Source organism: Polypterus senegalus, chromosome 9, assembly GCF_016835505.1.
Source record: "Polypterus senegalus isolate Bchr_013 chromosome 9, ASM1683550v1, whole genome shotgun sequence".
Lineage (NCBI taxonomy): Eukaryota > Metazoa > Chordata > Cladistia > Polypteriformes > Polypteridae > Polypterus > Polypterus senegalus.
The window spans coordinates 172,592,439-172,615,166 of NC_053162.1; the positions used below are offsets into that span (position 1 = coordinate 172,592,439).

Sequence of the window (22,728 nt, forward strand, 5' to 3'; positions counted from 1 at the left end):
TCATTTATGAACGGGCGTATAAGTCGGGGTCTGATTTTATAATCGATTTTTCAGGTTTCAAGACCCGACTTATACCCGAATATATACGGTAGTTTTTTCCACTTTGTACATTTTTTAAATGATAAAAGAAATGTTTTGCTCCTTCTAGAAATGCCTCCAACAATACCATAATAATTTTAATGTGATGTATTTTTAATTCTTGTCACTTTTCAATGGACAGTATAGCTTTTAATGTTTCACCATTTTCCAATTACCATATCAAATCAATTTAAACAACAGTGTAATTAATAATGCCACTACATTAGATATGCTAAAAAAACTTTACCAAAGCTTCAGTTTCCCATTGATTGTGAGTTGTATGAAATCTCATCATCACATTACACTACACCAAGCTTCATCTTTAGTCTGTTATGGAGTGACCTAAGAGGTGACATTTAATTGCTTTGGTTACCAACCATGCTGAAATATACCCAGTCTGTCGATTTCTCTCTAAACTTGCTTTGTGGAATATGGTTCTGTGCCAGGAGGTCACTATTACAGCTAAATAAAGACATTTTGACAAATAGAATGGGATAAAAATGTGTTTAATGGGCGGCAAGCCAAAATAGTACCACCTTGGGTTCCACCTCACTGCCTTGAACAAAGTGGGGGGTGAATGATAATCACATCTGCCCCAAGTTCCTGACACACCAAGTCAGGTCAAGTTGGGGAGCATGCACTGGTACATTGCATTGCCGTACCCACCACACGACAAAACAGCTTGGGATCCCGGTTGGCAACCCCCCAGGCAGACATGTGGTCCAGTCCCACCCTCCAGAAATGACCCTCTATCTGCCACAGCCAGGTTTTACGTGAGCGACCCCTTGGCCTGGTCCAGCCACTTGGATCCCCAACATTGAGGATACTACAAGCTGGATCAGCCTCGGGGAAACACGCCACATGGCCTTAGTGCCGTAACTGACGCTCCCTCACAATGCAGGTATTGTGCCTCATTCGGGACTCCATGAGCAACACAAAGTCAAACCAGCGGTACCCAAGGATTTTCCTGGGATGAGACACAGTAACCAAACGAGTCCAGTCTTCATCTCAGGTCACTGGATAGCATCCATGTCTTGCAAACATAGAGCAAGACAGGAAGCACCAGACTCTAAAGACTTGGACCTTCATCCTTTTACATAGATATCGGGAGCACCACACACCCCTTCCAAGTGACCTCATGACCCCTCCATGCTCTCCCAATCCATCTACTGATTTCATAGGAAGAGTCACCAGAGACCTGCATGTCACTGCCGAGGTAAGTAAACCTCTCGACGAGGTCGACACTCTCTCCGCAGACAGACACCCTGCTGATGGCCGTGCCCAAGAGGTCATTAAAGGCCTGGATGTTGGTTTTTATCAGAACACTCACAAGACCAGACACTCAGACTCCTCACTCAGTCTCTTGAGCGCCCCGATCAGAGCCTCCATTGATTCCTGACACACCAAAAAGAACAAATCCCTGCTTAATTACCTGATCTCAATTTTTATTTGTTTTTTCTGTCCTCCAGGAATTCAGCGAATCGTACACCCAGACTGGAAGTGGTCAGCTGTATGCCTGGTCAACACAGCGCCTCCTGCTGGACCGCAGCTTCTTATCCCTGCGCTGCAATCACTCCATCATCTTTGAGGAGAGTGTAGGACTTCGGGGTCCTCTGCTACAGACTTTGCGAGTCCGCAGCATTTCTGCAAACTATCACCGTCAGAGCCAGGAAGTGCACTTCCAGTTTAGCACCTCACTTCATGTTCCAGGTCAGTTTAGGTATTAGAAACCCAAATGGGTATCCTCCTAGTGGTTATTCCAGGTGCTACATGAGTAAAGGCTGGCATTGTGGTGTAAAGTGAACAGGTCTGATGTATGATGGCGAGGAACATCTTCAGATTGTTATTCTCCCAGTTTAAATGTGAGTGACATGACTATTAGAACATTCACATTAATGTGCTTTGCCTCCACAGATGGCCGTGGAGACCAGTGCCCAGATGGTTTTGTCCTCGACTCTGCCTCCTACTGTTCAGGTAATAAAAGTGCTTCCCAGTTCAGGTCTGAGTATGTGCCACTGGGTCAAGTTCATGATGGTAATTGGATTCTGTACTCTTCAGATGCTCTTGGCTACTCATGACACTCTCTCTCTCTCTCTCTCTCTCTCTCTCCTACTTCTTGCTCAGATGAGAATGAATGTGCTGCCCTGTCATCCTGTTCACACTCCTGCCACAATTTCATGGGTGGCTTTTCCTGCTCCTGTCCCAGTGGCTTTCTTATCGCGGCCGATGGTCGGAACTGTGAAGGTGGGGAAGGTTATTTTTGTCCAGAGTACTTCTGTGCCAGCATGTCCCTTTTAACATGGATACTAAAAGAAACAAGGAGAACAGTAATAATAATCCACATATACGGACATTCCCAAATCTAAATAATTCATTTCAGAATCACATCTGTGCTGAGACCCATCCTGTCAGCACAGAGCACAAGACAGGAAACACCTTGGATGAGGTGCCAGTTCAATGCAAGGCCCATCACAAACACCCACAGTCACACCAAGGCAAATTTAAAGTTGTAAAATAAATGAGAAGAGTCAGCCCAAAGAGTCTGGGGCATCAACCAGGAAGTCCTGTTTAATAAGTGGACAGAGGTTTAAATGAAAAGATGCACAAGGGTGTAAAAGTACTGGCATAAGCCAGAATAAGATAGCAAAACATGCAAAGGTTTTAAAGGCTCTTCACAGAGCTCTGATATCTAGAGACGCAGGTCCTCGAATTATCACATACTTGGCCTTTATCATAGCCTCCTGAATAAGGCAGAGTCTTGATGTCCTCCAGGTGACATCCCTCTAAACTGTGGGTGATGATGAGTTGCCCCTGTGAACGCTGGCCCCAGCACAGACAGACGGACAACATTTTCACACCCAACACACTTTTATTTACACTATGTACAATAATATAAAAGTCTCGTGCACTCACACACCCCAGTGCCTCTTGCACTGATTCCCCCAAGTCCAGGGCCCACAGTCCTTGTGCCTTCCTGGCCGCCTCCAGTCCTTCCACAAGCTCAGTCCTTCTGCCTCCCGACTTCCACCAATGACTGGAGGGAGGCGGCTCCTTTTATGGGGAGCCGGATGGGCTCCAGCTGCTTCCCGGCACTTAACAGCGGCCACACCCCTGTGCGGCGGAAGTGCCGGCCGTGCACCCGGAAGCCATCTGTGTCTCCCCGGTCGTCTTCCCCCCGGCACTTCCTGGTGTGGCGGAAGGGCCGGGCTCCTGGGATAAACAGGCACTGGGCGCGCTGGCGGTGGCCACGGTCCCTACAGGGCTGGGCTTCCAAGCCCTGTACCCGAGGCCCCCTGCATAACCAGGACGGACGCCCACACTCAGTCTGGAGGAGGCACACGCCTCCTCTGGTCCTCTATGCCCCGGCCGGGCTCCATCCCCGGCCGAGGGCCACACGGGATGAACCGGCATTGGGGCGCCGCCTGGCGGTGACCACGGGCCCCTACAGGGTAGGGCTTCCATGCCCTCGACCCGTGGCTCCCAACAGAACCAGGACGGACGCCCCCTCACGGTCTGGAGGAGGCACAAGCCCTCCTCACGTCCTCCTGGGCGTCCCGGCCGGGCTCCAGCCCTGGCCGGGGACCACACCCCACTTGACTTAGGTGTTATTGCTTACCTATTCTGAGCCCAAAAGATGGCCATGATGTGCACTTGCATGACAGAGTCATCAAATGACCTCACCCAGGACAGAATGCCACTCCATTGCTGCACCTGCATTTGCCCATATAGAGCTAGTTTAGAGATAGCAGTTAACCTTCATGTCTTTGAGATTATGGGAGAGCACTGAAATTGCATACAGAGAGCAATGGGTGTGGGATTCTTATCCAAGATGTTGCACCCATAAGGAGACAGTGGTAATCACTTTGGCACCACTACACCTTAGTAATAATAATAGTAATAGTAGTAGTTGTTGTAGAATCAACTCTCAGCAGTGACCAGCAGGGTGGCCGTGTGGCGCCTGGGTACAGACACCTTTCTCATTCCCTGCCACCTTTGCCATCAGTTACCCTACCTCTTCATATCTTAAATCATTCTTTTTTTTTTTTTTTTATTTATTTATTAATTTTATTACAATCAATACATAGCAATCAAGTTTTACAAAAAAAAAGAATTATGCTAAGAACAGATCGATCCCCACCCTTGAGAGAGAGAGCAAGCCAAACGGTGTAAAATTTAAGGCTTTTAAAAATACCTAAATCAACAAATTCTCTGTGCTTTATAAAATCATTTCAAAATATTACTGATTAGATCCTGCCATGTTTTGAAAAAGTCTGCACAGATCCTCTAACTGAGTATTTGATTTTTCCAATTTTAAATAATATAACACATCAGTTTCCCACTGACTTAAAGAGGAGAGTTTGGGTTCTTCCAGTTTATCAGAATAAGTCTGCGTGCCAACAGTGTAGTGAATGCAATCACAGTTTGTTTGTCTTTCTCCACTTTAAGACCCTCTGGAAGAACCCCAAACACAGCTGTTAATGGGTTAGGAGGGATTGTGAGTCCAAGACTGTCTGAGAGGTAATTAAAAATTTTTGTCCAGAATAATGTTAATTTGGAGCAGGCCCAGAACATGTGACCTAGTGAGGCTGGGGCTTGGTTGCAACGTTCGCAGGTTGGATCATGCCCTGGAAACATTTTGGAGAGTTTTAGTCGAGACAGATGTGCTCGATATATAATTTTGAGTTGTATAATTATATGCTTTGCATATGGAGCTTGAGTGAATTCTCTGCATTGCTACTTTCCACTCCTTTTCTGATATATTAATTGAGAGGTCATTTTCCCAGTGTCCTCTTGGATCTTTGAAAGGAAGGGATTGTAAAAGGATTTTATATATTGTAGAGATGGAGTCTAACTCCTTGAAATTGAGCAATAATTTTTCCAGCGTGGATGAGGGTGCAAGATGAGGAAAATCTGGAAGGTTCTGTTTAACAAAGTTCCTGATTTGAAGATAGTGAAAGAAATTTGTAGCTGGAATGTTAAATTTGGAACGTAATTGTTCATAGGATGCAAAGACGTTGTCTATATAAAGATCTCTAAGCAAGTTAATTCCAAATTTTTCCAGATATTAAAACTGCATATGTTTGTGAGGGTTGAAAGAGGTGGTTCTTTTGCAGGGTGCCACAGAAAGAAGCTTCTCCGTCTTAAAATGCTTTCTACATTGGTTCCAGATTCTAAGTGAGTGGAGCACAATTGGGTTATTAGTGTATTGCCGATAACGTGTGTTTATTGGAGCACAAAGCAAGGAATACAAAGAAGTACTGCAGGATTTTACTTCTATTGCGGTCCATGCCTGTGTATGTTCTTCTATTTGTGTCCAGGTTCTTATCGACTGTATATTTGCCGCCCAGTAATAAAACTGGAAGTTAGGTAGAGCCATGCCGCCTTCTGCCTTTTGTCTTTGTAGGGTCGCTCTTTTGATGCGTGGATGTTTAGAATTCCAAATAAATGAGGTTATTGTTGAATCTAATTGCTTAAAGAACGATTTATTAATGTATATTGGTATGTTTTGAAATAAAAAAAAGGAGCTTAGCAAGAATATTCATCTTAACAGTGTTAATTCTTCCAGCTAGTGTGAGATGAAGGGTTGACCATCTATGCAAGTCTTGTTTAATTTTTTCCATACAGACAACGAAATTTTGTTGATAAAGAGCTTTATGTTTACTTGTGATGTTTACCCCGAGGTATTTAAACTGTTCTGCAATGATAAAAGGAAGGGTGTCTAATCTAATATTATATGCTTGCGAATTCACCGGAAAGAGTACACTTTTATTCAGATTAATTCTGAGACCAGAGAGCTTTTGAAATTCTGTGAGTGCTGCTAAGACTGCAGGCACAGAATTTTCTGGGTCCGATATATACAGTACCATGTCATCTGCATATAATGAGATTTTCTGTTCCAGTCCTTCTCTGCTAATCCCCTTTATCTGATCAGTATTTCGACAATGTATTGCCAGTGGTTCAATGGCAATTGCAAACAGCAGTGGTGACAAAGGGCATCCTTGTCTTGTGCCACGTTCTAGTTTAAAGTAGTCTGAGCAAATGTTATTGATGCAAACTGAAGCTTCTGGGTTAGTATACAGTAATTTAATCCATGCACAAATGTTCGGGCCAAACCCAAACTTCTCCAAAATAGTAAAAAGGTATTTCCATTCAATCATGTCGAATGCTTTTTCTGCATCCAATGATAATAATATTTCTGGGGTGTTTGATTTAGTTGGTGAGTATATTACATTAAACAGGCGTCGAAGATTTGAAGATAAGTGTCGGCCCCTAATAAATCCAGTTTGGTCTTGTGATATTATTGAGGGAGCACTTTCTCCATCCTTCTAGCTATGATTTTAGAGAGTATTTTAACGTCGTTATTCAGAAGTGAAATTGGTCTGTATGATGCACATTGTAATAAGTCCTTATTTTGTTTTGGAAAGACAGTGATTAGTGCTTGGCGAAAGGTTTGTGGAAGAGATTGGTTATCTCTGGCTTCTGTAAATGTTGCTAATAGGAGGGAGCTAGCTGAGCGGAGAATTTCTTGTAAAACTCTGCAGGGTAGCCATCAGGGCCTGCTGCTTTTCCACCTTGGAGTGACTTTATAGCATCCAGTAATTCTGATAATGACAGAGGTTTATCGAGCTCCTCCACACTAATAGCGTCAATTTGTGGTATCTGTAATTTATCCAGAAATGCATTAGATTGTATATTGTCTTCTTTAAACTCAGTAGTATATAGGGATTTATAGTAGTCTCTAAAAGTGTACATTATATTTTTGTGTTCGATGATTTTATCTCCATTCGTGTTAGTAATTACGAGATTGCGTTGCACTTCTTGCTTGTGAATTTGTTGCGCTAAAAGCTTATTAGCTTTCTCTCCATGTTCATAATAATGATGTCTGGATTTGTAAATTAGTTGTTCGGTTTCTTTAGTTGTCAAGAGGTTTAATTCTGAATGTAGAGCCTGCCTCCTCTTATGTAGAGTCTCGCTTGGTAGTCTGGCATGTTCTTCATCTATTTTAGTAATTTCGCTTTTTATCTCTGCTACTTTCTTCGCGGATTTATTTCTGTGGGAAAGATATGAGATAATCTGTCCTCTTAAGAAGGCCTTAAGAGTTTCCCAGAGTGTTCCTGCAGAGATCTCAGGGGATGTATTTGTCTCTAGAAAGAATTCAATTTGTTTGGATATAAATTCAGTACAATTCTCGTCAGCTAATAGAAGCGGATTGAGACGCCATCTGCGGGTGAGTGTATGGGGCTTAGTAATTTCAGCTCCAAGATCATCGGAGCATGGTCTGAAATAACAATAGCATCGTATTTACAAGATTTAATCTTAGGCAAGAAGTTATTATCTATAAAGAAGTAATCAATCCTTGAGTAGCAATGATGTACTGGTGAGTAGAAAGAATATGTTCTTGAATTTGGGTTTAAAAACCTCCAGGGATCTGATAAGTTGTGATCAGTTATAAACTTTGTAATTATCTTTGCGGTGTTAGTTGCGTTCCCCTGTGGAGGAAGTCTTATCTAAAAGTGGATTTAGAACACAATTAAAGTCCCCAGCCATTATAAGTTTATGAGTGTTCAGATTGGGAATGGATGCAAATAAATTTTGTATAAATTCCTTATCATCAACATTAGGTGCATAAACATTTATCAAAATCATTTTACAGTTAGATAAGTCTCCCATGACCATCACATATCTCCCTTCAGGATCCAATACTACATCTGATGCTACAAATGGTACTGTTCTATGTATGAGAATTCCCACCCCTCTAGTTTTCTTTGTAAAACTAGAATGGAACATTTGGCCAGTACAGTCTTTTGCAGCGGAACTGATCCTTACTTAGTAAGTGGGTTTCCTGTAAAAATACTATTTTAGCATTTAGACCTGTTAGGTGAGAAAGTACTTTCTTTCTCTTTAATTCGTGATTCAGGCCTTTAACATTCCAGCTTACGAAGTTAACTGTCCCATCATGGAGACACTGATTCTGAGTTTTTGGTGTCATATTATAGTCTTAACTGGAAGTGAAATAGTTTAGGTCTTAATTTCCTATTCCCCCAAGAGTTGTTGCCATGCAGCTTATTATTACGTTGATAGTTATAATTATAAAGATTGAGATGATAGATTAGATATAGATCAAGCCTGCTCTCTTTCTCTTCCCCCCTTAACCCCCACCCTCCCTTTTGCCTCCCCAGGTGAGGCTAAAACCCACTTCATGCAGTCCCAGTCCTCTGACATACCCAGAGACAGAGCACGCCCAAAGCACATCAAGCCCCCATGCAGTGGCGCTTTAAGGTTAAAAGATAGAGATATCTGTTACCAATATAGTCTTTAAAAGAGGAAAAAAAAAAGAAAAGAATTTTGCACTTAATATATATACATATATATACACATACACATATACATATATATATATATATATATATATACATACATACATACATATAATCTTCATCAATTTTAGTGCATTAAGATGATATCCCCAGATAATAAACCCAGGTGATGGTGTTAAAGATGTGTCCAAAACAAGCATAACAAGTCTTAATGCAGTAATAGCAATAACAGCAAACCAAGGGTATGATATTGAACAGTCTCATTTAGGGTACACATGAAATAATTAGAAAAAAAAAAAAAAAGAGGAGGAAAACGTAATTAAGCACAATAAAACACAAACATTTAGCGCCCTAGTAATACTAAGTAATGATAAGTAAAAAGTAAGTAATAATAATATAAGAATATGAGAATATATGCTGATAAAAAACCCGTATTTTAAAAACAAATAGATCAGACAGTAGATTATTAATCCTAGCTTTATCATTTACCGCCATGACTCACAATTATGTATCAGAATAGTCCCGGGATCAGCTTTCTTAACTCGTTTTCTGCCTCCTCCTTGCTAGCGAAAACATAGAAATGCCCCTGCCATTCCACTTTCAGTTTTGCCGGATACAGGAGGCCGTATTTGACATTGGCTTGCCGTAGCAGCTGTTTAATATTATAGAAGGCGGCGTTTGATAGCTGTTGCTGGAGAGAAGTCAGGGAAGACGCGAATTGGCAATCTTCATATTTAATATCTTCCTTTTTTTTCCTGAGGAGTTCCATCACCTCTAACTTAAATGATAATCGTTCAAAACGGACTATAAAAGATCTTGGTCGGGTCTGACGGTGTTTGATCAGCAGACGCGTAAGCCGCTGCTATCTCAGATTCTGCTTTAAAGTCGCCCCCGATTATTTTAGAAAAAAGTTCAGTTGCGAATCTTAAATCATTCTTGAGGCAGATTGAAGACTTAAGTGCCAGCTTAAGTAAAAAATTAAAGAAAACGTACTAAGTAATTGCAACACAAACATGACTTAATCAGTTTTAACATGAAAAGATGCCAGCGAAAGAGGGGAAGAAGCGGGCCGCTAGGGTGGAGAAAAGAAGAGCTCAAGGAAGCAGCAAGCACATCAGCCTCTAAGCAATCAAATGGTAAATGTCCAAAGAAAGAGTAAGAAAACTAGGAGTGCTCAAGTCAAGGGGATTCGCCATTACTGGTTAGTCCATATTTCCAAAAGCTGATCTTCCACTTTAACTGACATTGATTTTTAGTTTAGATTTCATTGCTTCAGTGGCGTGCACAATCATTGATCTCAACCCTGTCAAGGTTTTACGGGATGAGGTAGTGAGGATTGTTGACAGCAAAACTGTACAGTTGTCCAGTTTGTAGAAATCTGTGTAATGCAATCATTCACTTCTGCATGGTACAATATTTGTGAACAACACATTTAGCATCTATTGTTTTTTTCGGGAGGTGTAGATTTGTTTGGGGAGGCTACAACTAATTGTTCTCTCCGCTGTCCTGACGGCCCTGTGGAGTGCTTTCCTTTCTGAGGAAGTGCAGCTGCTGTACCACACACACAGTCCGTACGTGAGCCCGCTCTCGATGGAACAGTGATTAAAGGCAAGGAGCAGATTTCTGGGGAGATGGTTCTTTCTGTGGATTCTCAGGAAAAAACAGTCTCTGCTGCGCCTTCTTCAGCAACTTCTTGGTGTTGGCGCTCCAGGTCAGGTCATCCTCCAGCCCATTGCCCAGAAACCTGAACACCCGGACCCTCTCCACACAGGCCCCGCCAATGATGAGTGGCTGGATGTCAGTTTTGTTTTTGCTAAAGTCAATAACAAGCTCCTTCATTTTTGTGCTGTTGAGGAGCAGGTTATTGACTCTCTGACAGCCGCTCTACTTCGTCCCTGTATGCCAGCTCACCCTCCTTGCCCGAGATGAGTCCGAACACCGAAGTGTCATCCGCGAACTTTATGATCTTGTTGCTATGGTGAGTGGGACACAGTCATATGTGTAGAGGGTGTAGAGGAGTGGGCTGAGCACACAACCCTGCGGCGTCCCGGTGTTGAGGCTGAGAGCAGTAGAGGTGTGGGCACCCAGCCTGACCCTCTGGGAACAACCAGACAGATGGCCAAATTTACTAGATGGTGGAATTAAAAATTGGCCACTTGGTGTATATCTCATTACATGCGTGTCTCCTTCTTTATAGTGCAACCCTCAGTCTGAGGGAAGCCCCTGTTGTCAGCACAGTGGCGCTCCCCTATGACTCTTCTAAGTCACTGCTAATAATGGATCCACAGTTCCGCGTGTTAACCACTGTTCTTTGGTCACATTTGGTTCATTGACATATAAAATCCTGGATTTCCATTTTCTTTTTTTTTTTTTTGTTCTTTTTGTTTTGAGTGAATCTGACAGTTCAGTCTGCCTTTTACCTTCTAGATATTGACGAGTGCTCCCAGGGCTCGCATGTGTGCCACTACAACCAGCAGTGTATCAACACCCCAGGGGCCTATCGCTGCCTCGCACAGTGCGGACCCGGATTCAAACCCAGCAGTCAGGGAAGCAGCTGTGAAGGTGGGTACAAGGATCTCTCTGCATGCCTTCCTATGATTTGACATTTTGATACCATAGGCTCACGCTGCTTCACCTTACCTGCTGTTGCTCTCTCTGTATTCCAGATATTAATGAATGTGAGGAGTCGTCCATTTCTCCCTGCCACCAGCGATGCCTGAACACTCTGGGCTCGTTTCGCTGTGCGTGCAATGCTGGATATCAGCTGGTTGGCAAACGCTGCATAGGTAAGGAATATCTTGAGAACTTCAAGAATTGCAAAGGGGTTTGGAAGAAAACCACCTTCTCTAGTTTGTGAGCCTTTCAAGGTGGTCGTTATTTCAGATATTATAGAAATATTTTATGAACCTGAATTCTTCGTGATGTATAAAATGAATAGACTCCCCAAACCCTAGAACAGATTTCAACTTTATTAGATTATTAGACTGTGATACTTCACAAATCTTCAGATACTCCTGTGTACAAAAAGTAAATGAACCCTTTTCAGTCAATAAGTTGAGGCCCTTCTTTTAGCAGCAGTAATTTCACACCTCACTTCGTATGACAAATTATCAGTCTCTGACATCTTGCTGGGAGGATTTTCCCCGTTCCTCTTTACACAACTCTACCAGCTCTGTGTGGTTTGAAAGATGCCTTGTATGAACAGCATTTCTTCAAGAATTCAAGTTAGGGCATGTTTTATCTTGGTAGAGTAATATATATTGCTCTACTTTCCCCTATTGTATTATTAATATGTAGCCTTAGAATGCCTAATCTCACAGACTTACCACTGTATATAACTTATCCCCACCTTCCCTTCTATATCTATAACCTCAGGCGATTAGATGTAGTAAAAAGACAAGCAGGAGTTAAGTTACACATAAAATAATGTATTATTGATAATATTCATAAATAATAACAAAATGCAAAGTACATTTGAATATTGGCAACCATACAACCTGATAAAATGGTGGTGTGTAATTCAGGTGGCACACAGACTTGCAGTTACTTAAAATGTCTCTAGTTAAGGCATCGTTGGTGCTCAGCTTTCAACCACATGTCTGTTCAAAATGGCTGAAGCTGTGCTCTTCATTGTGTTGTCTTCAGTTCATGGTGTGATGGTCTTCATCAGTTGTTAGCAAGAGAAAGATACTTCTTCTTTATCATATGTTGGTTAGAGAGAGAGATGCTTCTTCATCATATGTTGGTTAGAGAGAGAGAATGTGGTTGAGCAAGTACATTTATAGATGTTCTCTCCAATTCCTAGAACCAATAGGACATCATGGTACTTAAAGGCCTCTGAGACAAGCCAATTCCAAACAGCCATATCTCAGACCAATGGGAGAAATAGTACATTTTAACACCTCAACCCCCCAAGACCATATGTTAAGCTAACCTGGCTTTGTGTGGGGGAAAACTGGTTTAAGACATCCCCCCAAATCCTGTCATAAAATTACAAAGAGACAGTTGTAAAAAGGGGGGTGGGGGGAAGGCAAACATGAATACCTCTAAATTACATTGGTTTGCCTAAATTATAAATAGAGGCATACAAAACATTTATCGAGTTATATGCAAAATCCCACATCACAACAGGGCATCTGTTTGGTCATTCCAGGATGTGGAACTTCTTCCTCGTAAGACATCATTTAGTGGACTTACTTCAAAGTTTTGGATTGTTGAACTGATGGGCTGACGTTCTTCTCAAGAATTCCTTGATACTTTCTCAGATGTCATGATCCCCTCTCTATAAAATGCAAAGCTACACAGGGCCAGAGTTAGAAAAACAGACCCCCTTACAAGAACACTCTACTACAGTCTGTATTCAACCTTAGGCACCTGTAATGGCAGGCTGGTTCACTGACTGGGACTGTCTTTTATCTTCACTCTTATACTTCAGCCCAGTTTATCACTAATTATTCATGAAAGAAAAGTTTCCTTCCATAGTCCAAAGACATGCCGGTTTGGTGCATTGGCGATCCTAAATTGTCCCTAGTGTGTGCTTGGTTTGTGGGTGTGTGTGTGTGTGACCTGCGGTGGGCTGGCGCCCTGCCCGGGTTTGTTTCCTTGCACCCTGTGTTGGCTAGGATTGGCTCCAGCAGACCCCCGTGACCCTGTAGTTAGGATATAGCGGGTTGGATAATGGATGGATGGATAAAAAGAATATTTTTCAAATAGCTGAGTGTACAAAAGTAGGAAGGCAATCTCTGCTGAGGGCACATGCCGCTGTGCTTCAGTTAATGCATGCGTTTCTCAACCTTTAAGTTATTGCGACCCAGGTTTTCATAACAGTTTTAATCGTGCCCACCTAACGGTTTTTTGAAAGGAGCCCACTAATATCAATGTGTTCTTTTTTAATTAATGATATATCATAGATGCATATTTTATTATACCTACTTAATTTTTATCGACATTTAGCCAACTCTCTATTTATTTTTCTAGTATCAGAAAGTTAATTTTTTTTGGTTTCAATAGATGTTTTTTTTTTATATTTTCGAATCTTGTTTTCTTTTTTTCACATCTTCCAGCCCCCCTTTTGTTACTTCGCGCCCCCCGCCCCACAATTTGAGAACCACTGAGTTAATGACAGTAGGCATAGCAAACGGCAAGTTTCTTTTAAATGTGTGATGTTGCGCGTTTTCTCTACAGTACCAGCCCTATGCATGTAACCTCAAGTTAGGTTCACCTGTCAAATGTTGTAGCTCTTATAATGATGTGTTAATAGTGTTAATTTCATAAAGTTTGATTAACATTTGCTACGTGTGTCAAAGTTACTGTGCCTCTGTATCCACATTGCACCCAAAAAGTGATTTCATTGAGTGGACGCCTCCAACTTCATGCATCAGCTTTCGTGGTGTAAGATTAGAGGGTTTTGATTGTCGGTCCCACAGGCCACTGCTCCTTATTTCTGCCCTCCTCTGTATGTGTTTCATTGACCCAATCACAAGTGAATTTTCATCTTTTTTTTATTTCCTTTGATTGCACACGTAAGGGGCATGCATCACGTTCTAGGTTTGCTCTGATTGACTGGTAATCATGCAAGTTGTTTTATGCAATTTGTGTTATATTTGTACGTGTTGATTTTTGCCTTCTAATTGTTTTTAACGTTCCATGTTAACCCTCGACTGTGCTGTAAATGAAATGCTCTCACTTCCAACAGCAGACACTTAGCTTTACCGTATTTCCCCAACGATAAGCCACCCCACATTATAGGCTGTCCCAACTCTATAGTGACATTATAGTTGAGTGTGGAAAATTAAATCGATAACAATTTACACTTATTGATATCGTCCCGCAACGCAAGTCCTCTGCTGCAGAATTTAAGCTCCAGGTCGTTGCTTTCGCGAAGGAAAATGGCAATTGTGCAGCTGGACGCAACTTTGAAGTAGATGAAAAACAATTGAGGAATTGGTGGAAAGATGAGGAAGCTTTGTATGTGCTTCTGCCACATAGGCATGCAAGGTGTACAAGGGAAGCAAATTGGCCAAACTTGGAGAAGTGACTTAAAAAATGGATTCTTGCGCAGGGTGAGAACAATCGGATAGTTTCAACAATAGCCATCAAAATGAAGGCATGAGGAATGTCGACTGAAATGTTTTTAGATAGGCCGCCCCATTTAAGCAAGCCGCACCCAATACGCAGGTTTGTAAAATTAACGTATAAGACGCGGCCTATCATTGGGGAAATACAGTACTACCACAGCATATATAATTTCACCCATAATGCACAGTGTTTTTTGTAGTTGGATCGGCCCCATGTTGAATCACATTCATACCTCCATGGTTTGCCTGTACCACCCTTTCTGTTGCTTTGGTCTTAACCTGAGTACTTCTCAGACCTTCATCATATACTTTTCAGATATTTAATTGAGATAGATATTGTACGAGGGACACTGGTCCAAATGAAATTTAAGTCAGCTTGGAGTCAATTAGCTACTCGTTAAAGATGAAAAGAAACAGTTAAAATGAAAGCCAATTAAAATCAATCATTGGATGACAGATCATTTTTTACAATTCAGTCCTGATAAAACAGAAATCTTATTAGTTGGTACCAAATCCGTCCTCTCTACCCTTCATGGGATAAAAATTGACGTTGATGGCATCCTGGTTGAACCCTCAGCATCAGTCCGTAATTTGGGTGTCATCTTTGATCAGCTTTTTACTTTTCAATCACACATTCGCTCAATTGTACAGACAGCTTTTCTTCATCTTCGTAACATCGCTCATCAGCTTTCTTTCCTCAGTGTGAAGGATACTGAAACACTCATTCACACTTTCATCATCACCACCCGTCTGGACTATTGCAGTGCATTGTTTTATGACCTCCTGACTTACTATATCAACAGATTACAGTATGTTATGAATTCTGCTTCTCGTTTACTTACACACAATGAAAAATCTGCTCACATCACTCCTGTCCTCTATGATTAGCATTGGTTACCAGTTTCTTCAAGAATCCATCCATCCATCCATTATCCAACCCGCAATATCCCAACCACAGGGTCACAGGGTCTGCTGAAGCCAATCCCAGCCAACACAGAGGGCAAGGCAGGAAAACAACCCTGGGCAGGACGCCAGCCCACCGCAGGTTCTTCAAGAATCAAATATAAAATTATTCTTCTCACCTTTAAAGCCCTTCATGGTTTAGCCCCTCATTATCTGTCTGAGTTGCTGCTTCCTTACACTCCTGCCCATGCATTAAGATCACCGGACGCCCCCTTACTCACTTTACGTAAATACAGGTTAGTGACTATGGGTGGCAGAGCTTTCAGTGTGATAGCCCCTAAAATTTGGAATGCCTTCGCGAGGAAAATTCTATTATTCATTTCAAACTCCTGTTAAAAACACATCTCTTTAATGAGTCTTATTCATTTTCTTGTATGTAATTTCTATTGTCTTGTTAATGTGTTTATTGAATTGTAAAGTGTCCTTGAGTGTATGAAAAGTGCTATATACATAAAACTTATTATTATTATTATTATTAATCAAAGCAATGCAGTATATGCCATTAGCATTAGTAATTGATGATTAATAGAGAAAGTGGCCAGAATAAAAACCTGCAGCCATTGCAGCTCTCCAAGATCCAAGTTGGACACCCCTTTCCTAGATGGTCCAGTTCATTAGTTACAGGTTATATATCTTTAATCGAAAAAATCAAAAGAAAAAGATTTCTTACCAGAGTATCAGACATCTTGTGTGTAGTTGCAGTCAGGACCACTACTGGCTTTAAATCTGGAGACACTAAACACAAAAGATTGGATGAAAAGAGCTTAGAGAGGATAGCAAGATACCATTTTCCTTTAAGACGTATCGTAAATGGAAGTTAAAAAGAAGTAAGAAAATAAGGGCCAGAAAATCTAAACCTCACACAGTCTTCCCTCGGCTGCATTGTTCTTGTCTCCTACTTCTCCATTTTTGCTCCCATACTGGTATGAGTTATGCACAGATTTTCCATTACTGGTTCTGGTTTTGCATCATGAATTATGTCGCCCACTAAAACCCTTTTAAATTAAAAAAAAAAATTGAGATTTGGGGCAAATTTACGTGAGCGATTACATACGATTAATCAAGATTAATTCTTACACAGCCTCTAATTAATTGGATTGATTTTTTTAATCGAGTCCCACCCCTAATATATATATATGTAGATATATGTAGATTTGTATATATATGTAGTATATATGTAGATATGTATATGTATCTATATGTATATATGTGTGTGTGTGTGTGTGTATATATATATATGTATGTGTGTATATGTATATATGTATGTATATGTATATATATATATATAAATATATATATGATGTGTATATATATATGTTTATATATGTGTGTGTGTGTCTGTGTGTATATATATAAATATATATATACTGTATATATATACTGTATATATATATATATATATATATGCCAGCAACACTCATGACAATGACAAAACAATTATATTGTCAATCATGTTACGTTATTATTAAAATGTTTTCTTTTCCTTTTCTTTTCCTTTTCTATATATATATATATATATTTATATATATATATATATAAGCATATATATATATATATATATATATATATATATATATATATATATATATATATATATAGATAGATAGATAGATGACAACAACACTCATATCAATGACAAAACAATTACATTAACAATCATCTTACGTTATTTTAAAATGTTTCCTTTTCTTTTTCATAACTTCTTTAAACACACTACTTCTCCGCTGCGAAGCGCGGGTATCCTGCTAGTATATATATATATATTGCATAGTTTTACTGTCAAATAATGCAAAGAGTATGCGACACATGTTTCACCCTTTATGTTGCGCCACGGCATGTGGTTCGTTTATTTGACAGCATGTAGATTGAGGTAATTACATTCATGGCTTTCGTAGTCTGAATCACAATCTGATTGTATGGGTGGTTACCTACCAGGTAACGCTTGTGTAGGCAAACATCCGCCATGGTGCCCTCTTTAGTTGCGAAAAGCAGATCATAGAATGTTGCAAAGTTTTACTGTCAAATAATGCAAAGAGTACGTGACGCGTGTTTCGCCCTAATTCTGGGCTCATCAGGCGTACACACTCACTGCACGTCAGCGTCAGAGGCGAAGACACGGCGTGTGGTTCGTTTATTTGACAGCATGTACATCGGTGTAATTACATTCATACCATTCGTAGTCTGAATCACAATCTGATTGTATATGTACATGTGGGATGACCAGTGTGTTAGAAGGAAAAAATCTCAGACTGGCCGCCCTGTATGTCAATCAAGTGGCAAATGCCACAGGTAGGATATATGATAGATTAACGTTTAAAAAAAAATTTTTTTGAATGCAATGCGATCTACCTGATCAGATACTGATACACTTGTTCTAGACAACGCCTGCGCTTGCCGTTGCTCTGAAACACCGCCATTTCAGCTTTTACTGATGCATCCAGTTTCTTGTCATCATTCTATGATGCTAAGTTTCTTGGCACAGATAATGCGGATTCAACAGACTGACGCATTGCAATTTCAATTTGCTGTTCAAAGCCTTTGGTTTGACAGACGTCAATGAAGTCTGCCCTGTCCCGGCATTCATGAGCTGCAGAGTGCAGACTCCTCCCAGTCCACTGTGCTCAGTCTTAGTCGGAGCTGGGAGACTGACGACTGCTGCTGGTTGACTAAATTAATCTGCAAAACACTACACCGTGGGCCAAAAATTATGGCACATAATTATTTTCAACTATAACTCTGTTATTTCTTGATCAGTTTTTACACTTTTACATGCTATATTTGCAAGCTTTGCCGTTCCTGGTTTCGGGGGAATGAAAAATGTCCGTGATCCCGGGCTAATGGATTCCCTAGTAACTGCACTGCTGCAGCAAAATTTGATGTGTCTGAGAAATTGGAGCTAGATTGGAGTAAGCAAGAAGAATTAAGCATTGCATTTTTGAACGGGTGTATAAGTCGGGGTCTAATTTTATGATCGATTTTTCTGGTTTCAAGACCTAACTTATACGTGAGTACGTTGTAGTTAAAACAAACATTTGTGTGCCGACTCCAAAATTGGTAATTGCATGAAACAACCAGGTTTCCACACGCTGTATTTTTAAACAGACAGACACCGAGACATCCAGATGTCCAAAACACACGCTTTATTCTCCTCCGCTCACACAGCACAACCACAGTGCCCAAAGACTCACAATAACTCAGTCTTTTCCTTTCTTTATTTTCTTCTCGCTATTGCTGCCTCTACTCCTCTCCTCTCCTCTCCTCTCCTCTCCTCTCCTCTCCTCTCCTCTCCTCTCCTCTCCTCTCCTCTCCTCTCCTGCAGGCTCTGTCCTCTTCCACCCGACTCCGGCTCGCTGAATGGAGTGAGGCGTCCCCTTTTATGGCACACCCGGATGTGCTCCAGGTGCTCCCTGATGATCACTTCCTGGTGTGATGAAAGTGCTGTCCTCCAGGGCTCCAAGATCATCCAGGCGCCCTCTGGTGGTGGCCACTGACCCCCACATAGTTGAGCTTCCCAGCTCCATATCTGTGGCCCTGATGGAATCCAAGGGGATTGCCCTCTTGCGCCCTGGGAAATAGATTGCCCCTCTCCCGGTCCTTCCCTGCTCCAGGTGTCCCGGTGGGGCAGGATCCCTGGTCGTCTGCCACTATTTTTTTTTAATCTTTTCCCCTTTTTTTCAGATATTGATGAGTGCACGATGAACAGTTGCCCAGCTCACAAGCGCTGCCAGAACACAGAGGGTGGCTACCAGTGCCTAGACAGCTGCACGGCTGGCATGACGCCAGCTGAAAATGGAGCCTGCGTAGGTGAGTCTCCACATCTGCTGACGCAGCCAAATATTCTAATTTGTTACTGAAGGCCACACATGTCTCCGGATTCTGTTTTCCTAATGCTGTGGCTGTCATCCTGGAATTTTGATTTTTTGCATCTCTTTTTTTGTAAGTATTTTATTTTCTGCTGATTATTATGTATTAATGATGTTCTTGTAGTTCTTTTTGTTAGTTAATTCATCCCTCTCTGTCTTCTGTTAGTTATGTGGTGTTGTTTGATTGCAGTGGGGCGACTTACAGTACATACTAACTTGCGCCTATACGTGTGCAGAGACACACTAATGCAGGTGCTTTCTCCATGTGTTTTTTGTCTGTTATTTAAAAGCGATGAAATGGTCCACATTTGTGGAAGCAGGCCAGTTCTTAGTCCTTTCCACCTTACCTTTATCTTTGCTCCAGATCTTCACCCTTGGCATCTTCAGGTGAGTTTGTCCTCTGATAAAGTGTAACAGAGCTCATTAAGCGACAATAATCATGTTGATACCAGCTGAGTACGGGAATATTTAATACAGTTGTAAGATGCTGGGGGTCACTATTGCCCCTTTAACCCCAGCAGACAGAAGCTCAGGACAAAAAGTAGAAGCAAAAAGAAAAATGTAATTGCTTTTCCTCTTATTACCAGTGCCCTCAAGCACAACAGCCACCAATAAACAATTCAATGATCAACACAGGGCGGCACGGTGGCACAGTGGTAGTGCTGCTGCCTTGTGGTAAGGAGACCAGGGTTCGCTTCCCGGGTCCTCCCTGCGTGGAGTTTGCATGTCCTCCCCGTGTCTGTGTGGGTTTCCTCCCACAGTCCAAAGACATGCCAGTTAGGTGCATTGACGATTCTAAATTGTCCTTGGTGTGTGTGTGTGCGCCCTGCGGTGGCACCCTGCCCGGGGTTTGTCTCCTGCCTTGTGCACTGTGTTGGCTGGGATTGGCTCCAGCAGACCCCCATGACCCTGTAGTTAGCTTATAGCAGTTTGGAAAATGGAAGGATGATCAACACAATACAATTGTCTTTCTCCTCCACACCTCCCAGCAAGCTTCGTTCACCTCCACCCAACTCTGGCTCACCTGCTGGGTTTTCAGCAGTCCTTTATATCGTTCCTGACCTGGAACTGCTTCTGTTCTTCCTTCCAGGTGACTTGCCAGCACTTCTGGGTCAGCCGGAGAATTCAGGTTCTTTTAATCAGCCCGGAAGTACTTTGGTGCTTCTGTCTTCCTGATCCACTAGTAGGTCCAGGCTATAGGGAAAGCAGGACTCCCCAGGTCCTTGGACTGCTCCACCTAGTGGTACCAACACCACCCAACAGGTACTGAGAATCCAAACTCCAAGTCCCAGGATGCCCTGTGGGAATCCAGGGCACCGCTACATTCCAGAGGAGCAGCCATCTAGTGTTTTGGGGGAGGCAGTGTTGACAAGTAGCCACCTTCCTCCATCCTTCCATTTCTGGGGTGTCCCGGCCGGGTTGAACTGCCGGCCATCTCCCACACAGTATACCCCACTTTACATTCCTCAGAGTCTCTTATTATCAGATGTTATAGACATAAGGTAGACCAGTTAACCCGCAGGTCTGCGTCTGTTGTGATGGGTCGATATGCTGAAATTAGCTGGAAAGATCACCAGCCAAACCAGATCCCGTGTGTGAGTACTTGTCATCGGCACATATATCCAAAGAATTCTTCCCTGTGTTTTGTGTTCCAGATATCGATGAATGCAAGGATGGTAGCCATCACTGCCGCTACAATCAGGTCTGTGAGAATAGCATTGGAGGATACCGCTGCACCTGCCCACGAGGGTACAGATCACAGGGTGTAGGGAGACCATGCCTTGGTAAGATCCTATGGAACTCACTTTTATGATGGTAGCAGTGGTACTTGGTGTTGAAGTCACTAGGGGTTGGTCAACGGGGCCCACACTAATGAGTGCAGTGTTACAGTGCATGGCATTGCATTATAGGGCACCAGATGGCAGTATTCTAATTGTAATCTGCTACTCTCACTTTGGTTATCTGCACTTTGTCCACTGATCCATTCACTTCTTCTGAGGCTACATCCACACTACTATGTGTTCATTTAAAATGGTGTTTTTAAACAAAAGCAATCTAGTGTTTCCTTATCCTTTTACAAAAGTAACTCCTCCCACATTAAAACATCCGAAAACACATATGAGGTAGATGTTCGCCAACACTGGGCATGCACACATCCTTGGAAAAATCCTTGAAGGGATAGTAATGCTGACAGCCATGGAATTCATCACAAAACTGTAGCAACCAGCAAATTATTTACATGTCAGGCATGTATGCTACATTCAAAATGTAGAAAACGCCATTTAAAAAGCAACTCCTCTAATGTCCTCTGTGTTGTATTATGGTTTACGTCTGTGAAGGGTGACCAAGCGGGGATTGAGATGTTGTAATAAGCAGGACCCAATGAGGGAAGGGCATCATAACAAGAATGAGAAAATCAGGTGCAATTAGAATTCGCATTTTCAAAAATCAGCACTTTTTTACTCTTCCTCATTGCAATGCCAACCTGGTGTTCTCAGAAGTATGCGGCTCTGGAGAATGTTTCCAACAGCCTCTGTTCCAGGAAGTTAAACACCCTGGGATAGTGTGGACATTAGGTGAAAATCGAGACTAATGTATGAGTTTTTGAACATAAATGTACTAATGTGGATGTAGTCTAAGTTCATCTGGCAGGACACACCTTCGGGACTTCGTAGAACTTCCTTTGGGTGCAGACGTGACACCTGCCAATTCCAGAATATCAGACAATATCAACATTTTTCTTTCTTTTAGATATTGATGAGTGCCAGCAGCTACCAAAGCCATGTGCCCATCAGTGCCAGAACATTCCTGGCAGCTACAGATGTCTCTGTCCACCAGGCACTGCCCTGCTGGGAGATGGACGCTCATGTGCTGGGCTGGAGAGGGTGCCAGCAGGCTCAAACAGCAGTACGGGGGTGCTGACCAGGCTGCGACCCCAGCTGGTATCTTCTCATGGTGGCCCCTTGTTCACCAGTTTGTTGTTTCAGCCAAATGGTCAGGATTTGCTAGAAGGCAGAAGGAGGACATGTCCTTTGGGGTACACAGAGAGAGGTGGAGTCTGTGTGGGTAAGTGGGACGCACCAAACATGCCTTTACATTTTTGTCCTATGACTACGTTATCTGCTTAAGGAAGTGGATCAAGTGTGGGAAAAGACTCCTGATGGCTTCAAACCAAATCTCCTCCAAGATTTAAAATTGCAAAGTCCAAATACTTAAACAGTGGGAAAATAACCACAGAACAAAACTAAAAAGCTAAGAGTGAAAGCAATAACAAAAATGAATGTGTCAAAGTTCAAAACACAAATTAAGATTCAAATTCAGGAAATCCAAACCAGAAAGTCTTAAACCTGTCATTCTTTTTACATTTGAATCTATCAAAATCACCAAAAATTCTAGGTTCAGTCCAAAAGCTTGGCTGTAGAGTAATAT

At 41.9% G+C, this 22,728-nt stretch overlaps 1 protein-coding gene across 1 annotated transcript in view; it reads left to right on the forward strand.

Annotated features, from left to right (window-relative positions):
* Positions 1-22,728, forward strand: part of LOC120535995 (hemicentin-1-like) — a 222,098-nt gene that overhangs the window by 194,990 nt on the left and 4,380 nt on the right. Inside the window, 8 exon segments of the mRNA XM_039764259.1 lie at positions 1,548-1,788; positions 1,993-2,052; positions 2,203-2,322; positions 10,824-10,958; positions 11,063-11,182; positions 19,115-19,240; positions 20,955-21,083; positions 22,051-22,365. Of these exon segments, the coding sequence (XP_039620193.1) occupies positions 1,548-1,788; positions 1,993-2,052; positions 2,203-2,322; positions 10,824-10,958; positions 11,063-11,182; positions 19,115-19,240; positions 20,955-21,083; positions 22,051-22,365 (1,246 nt within the window).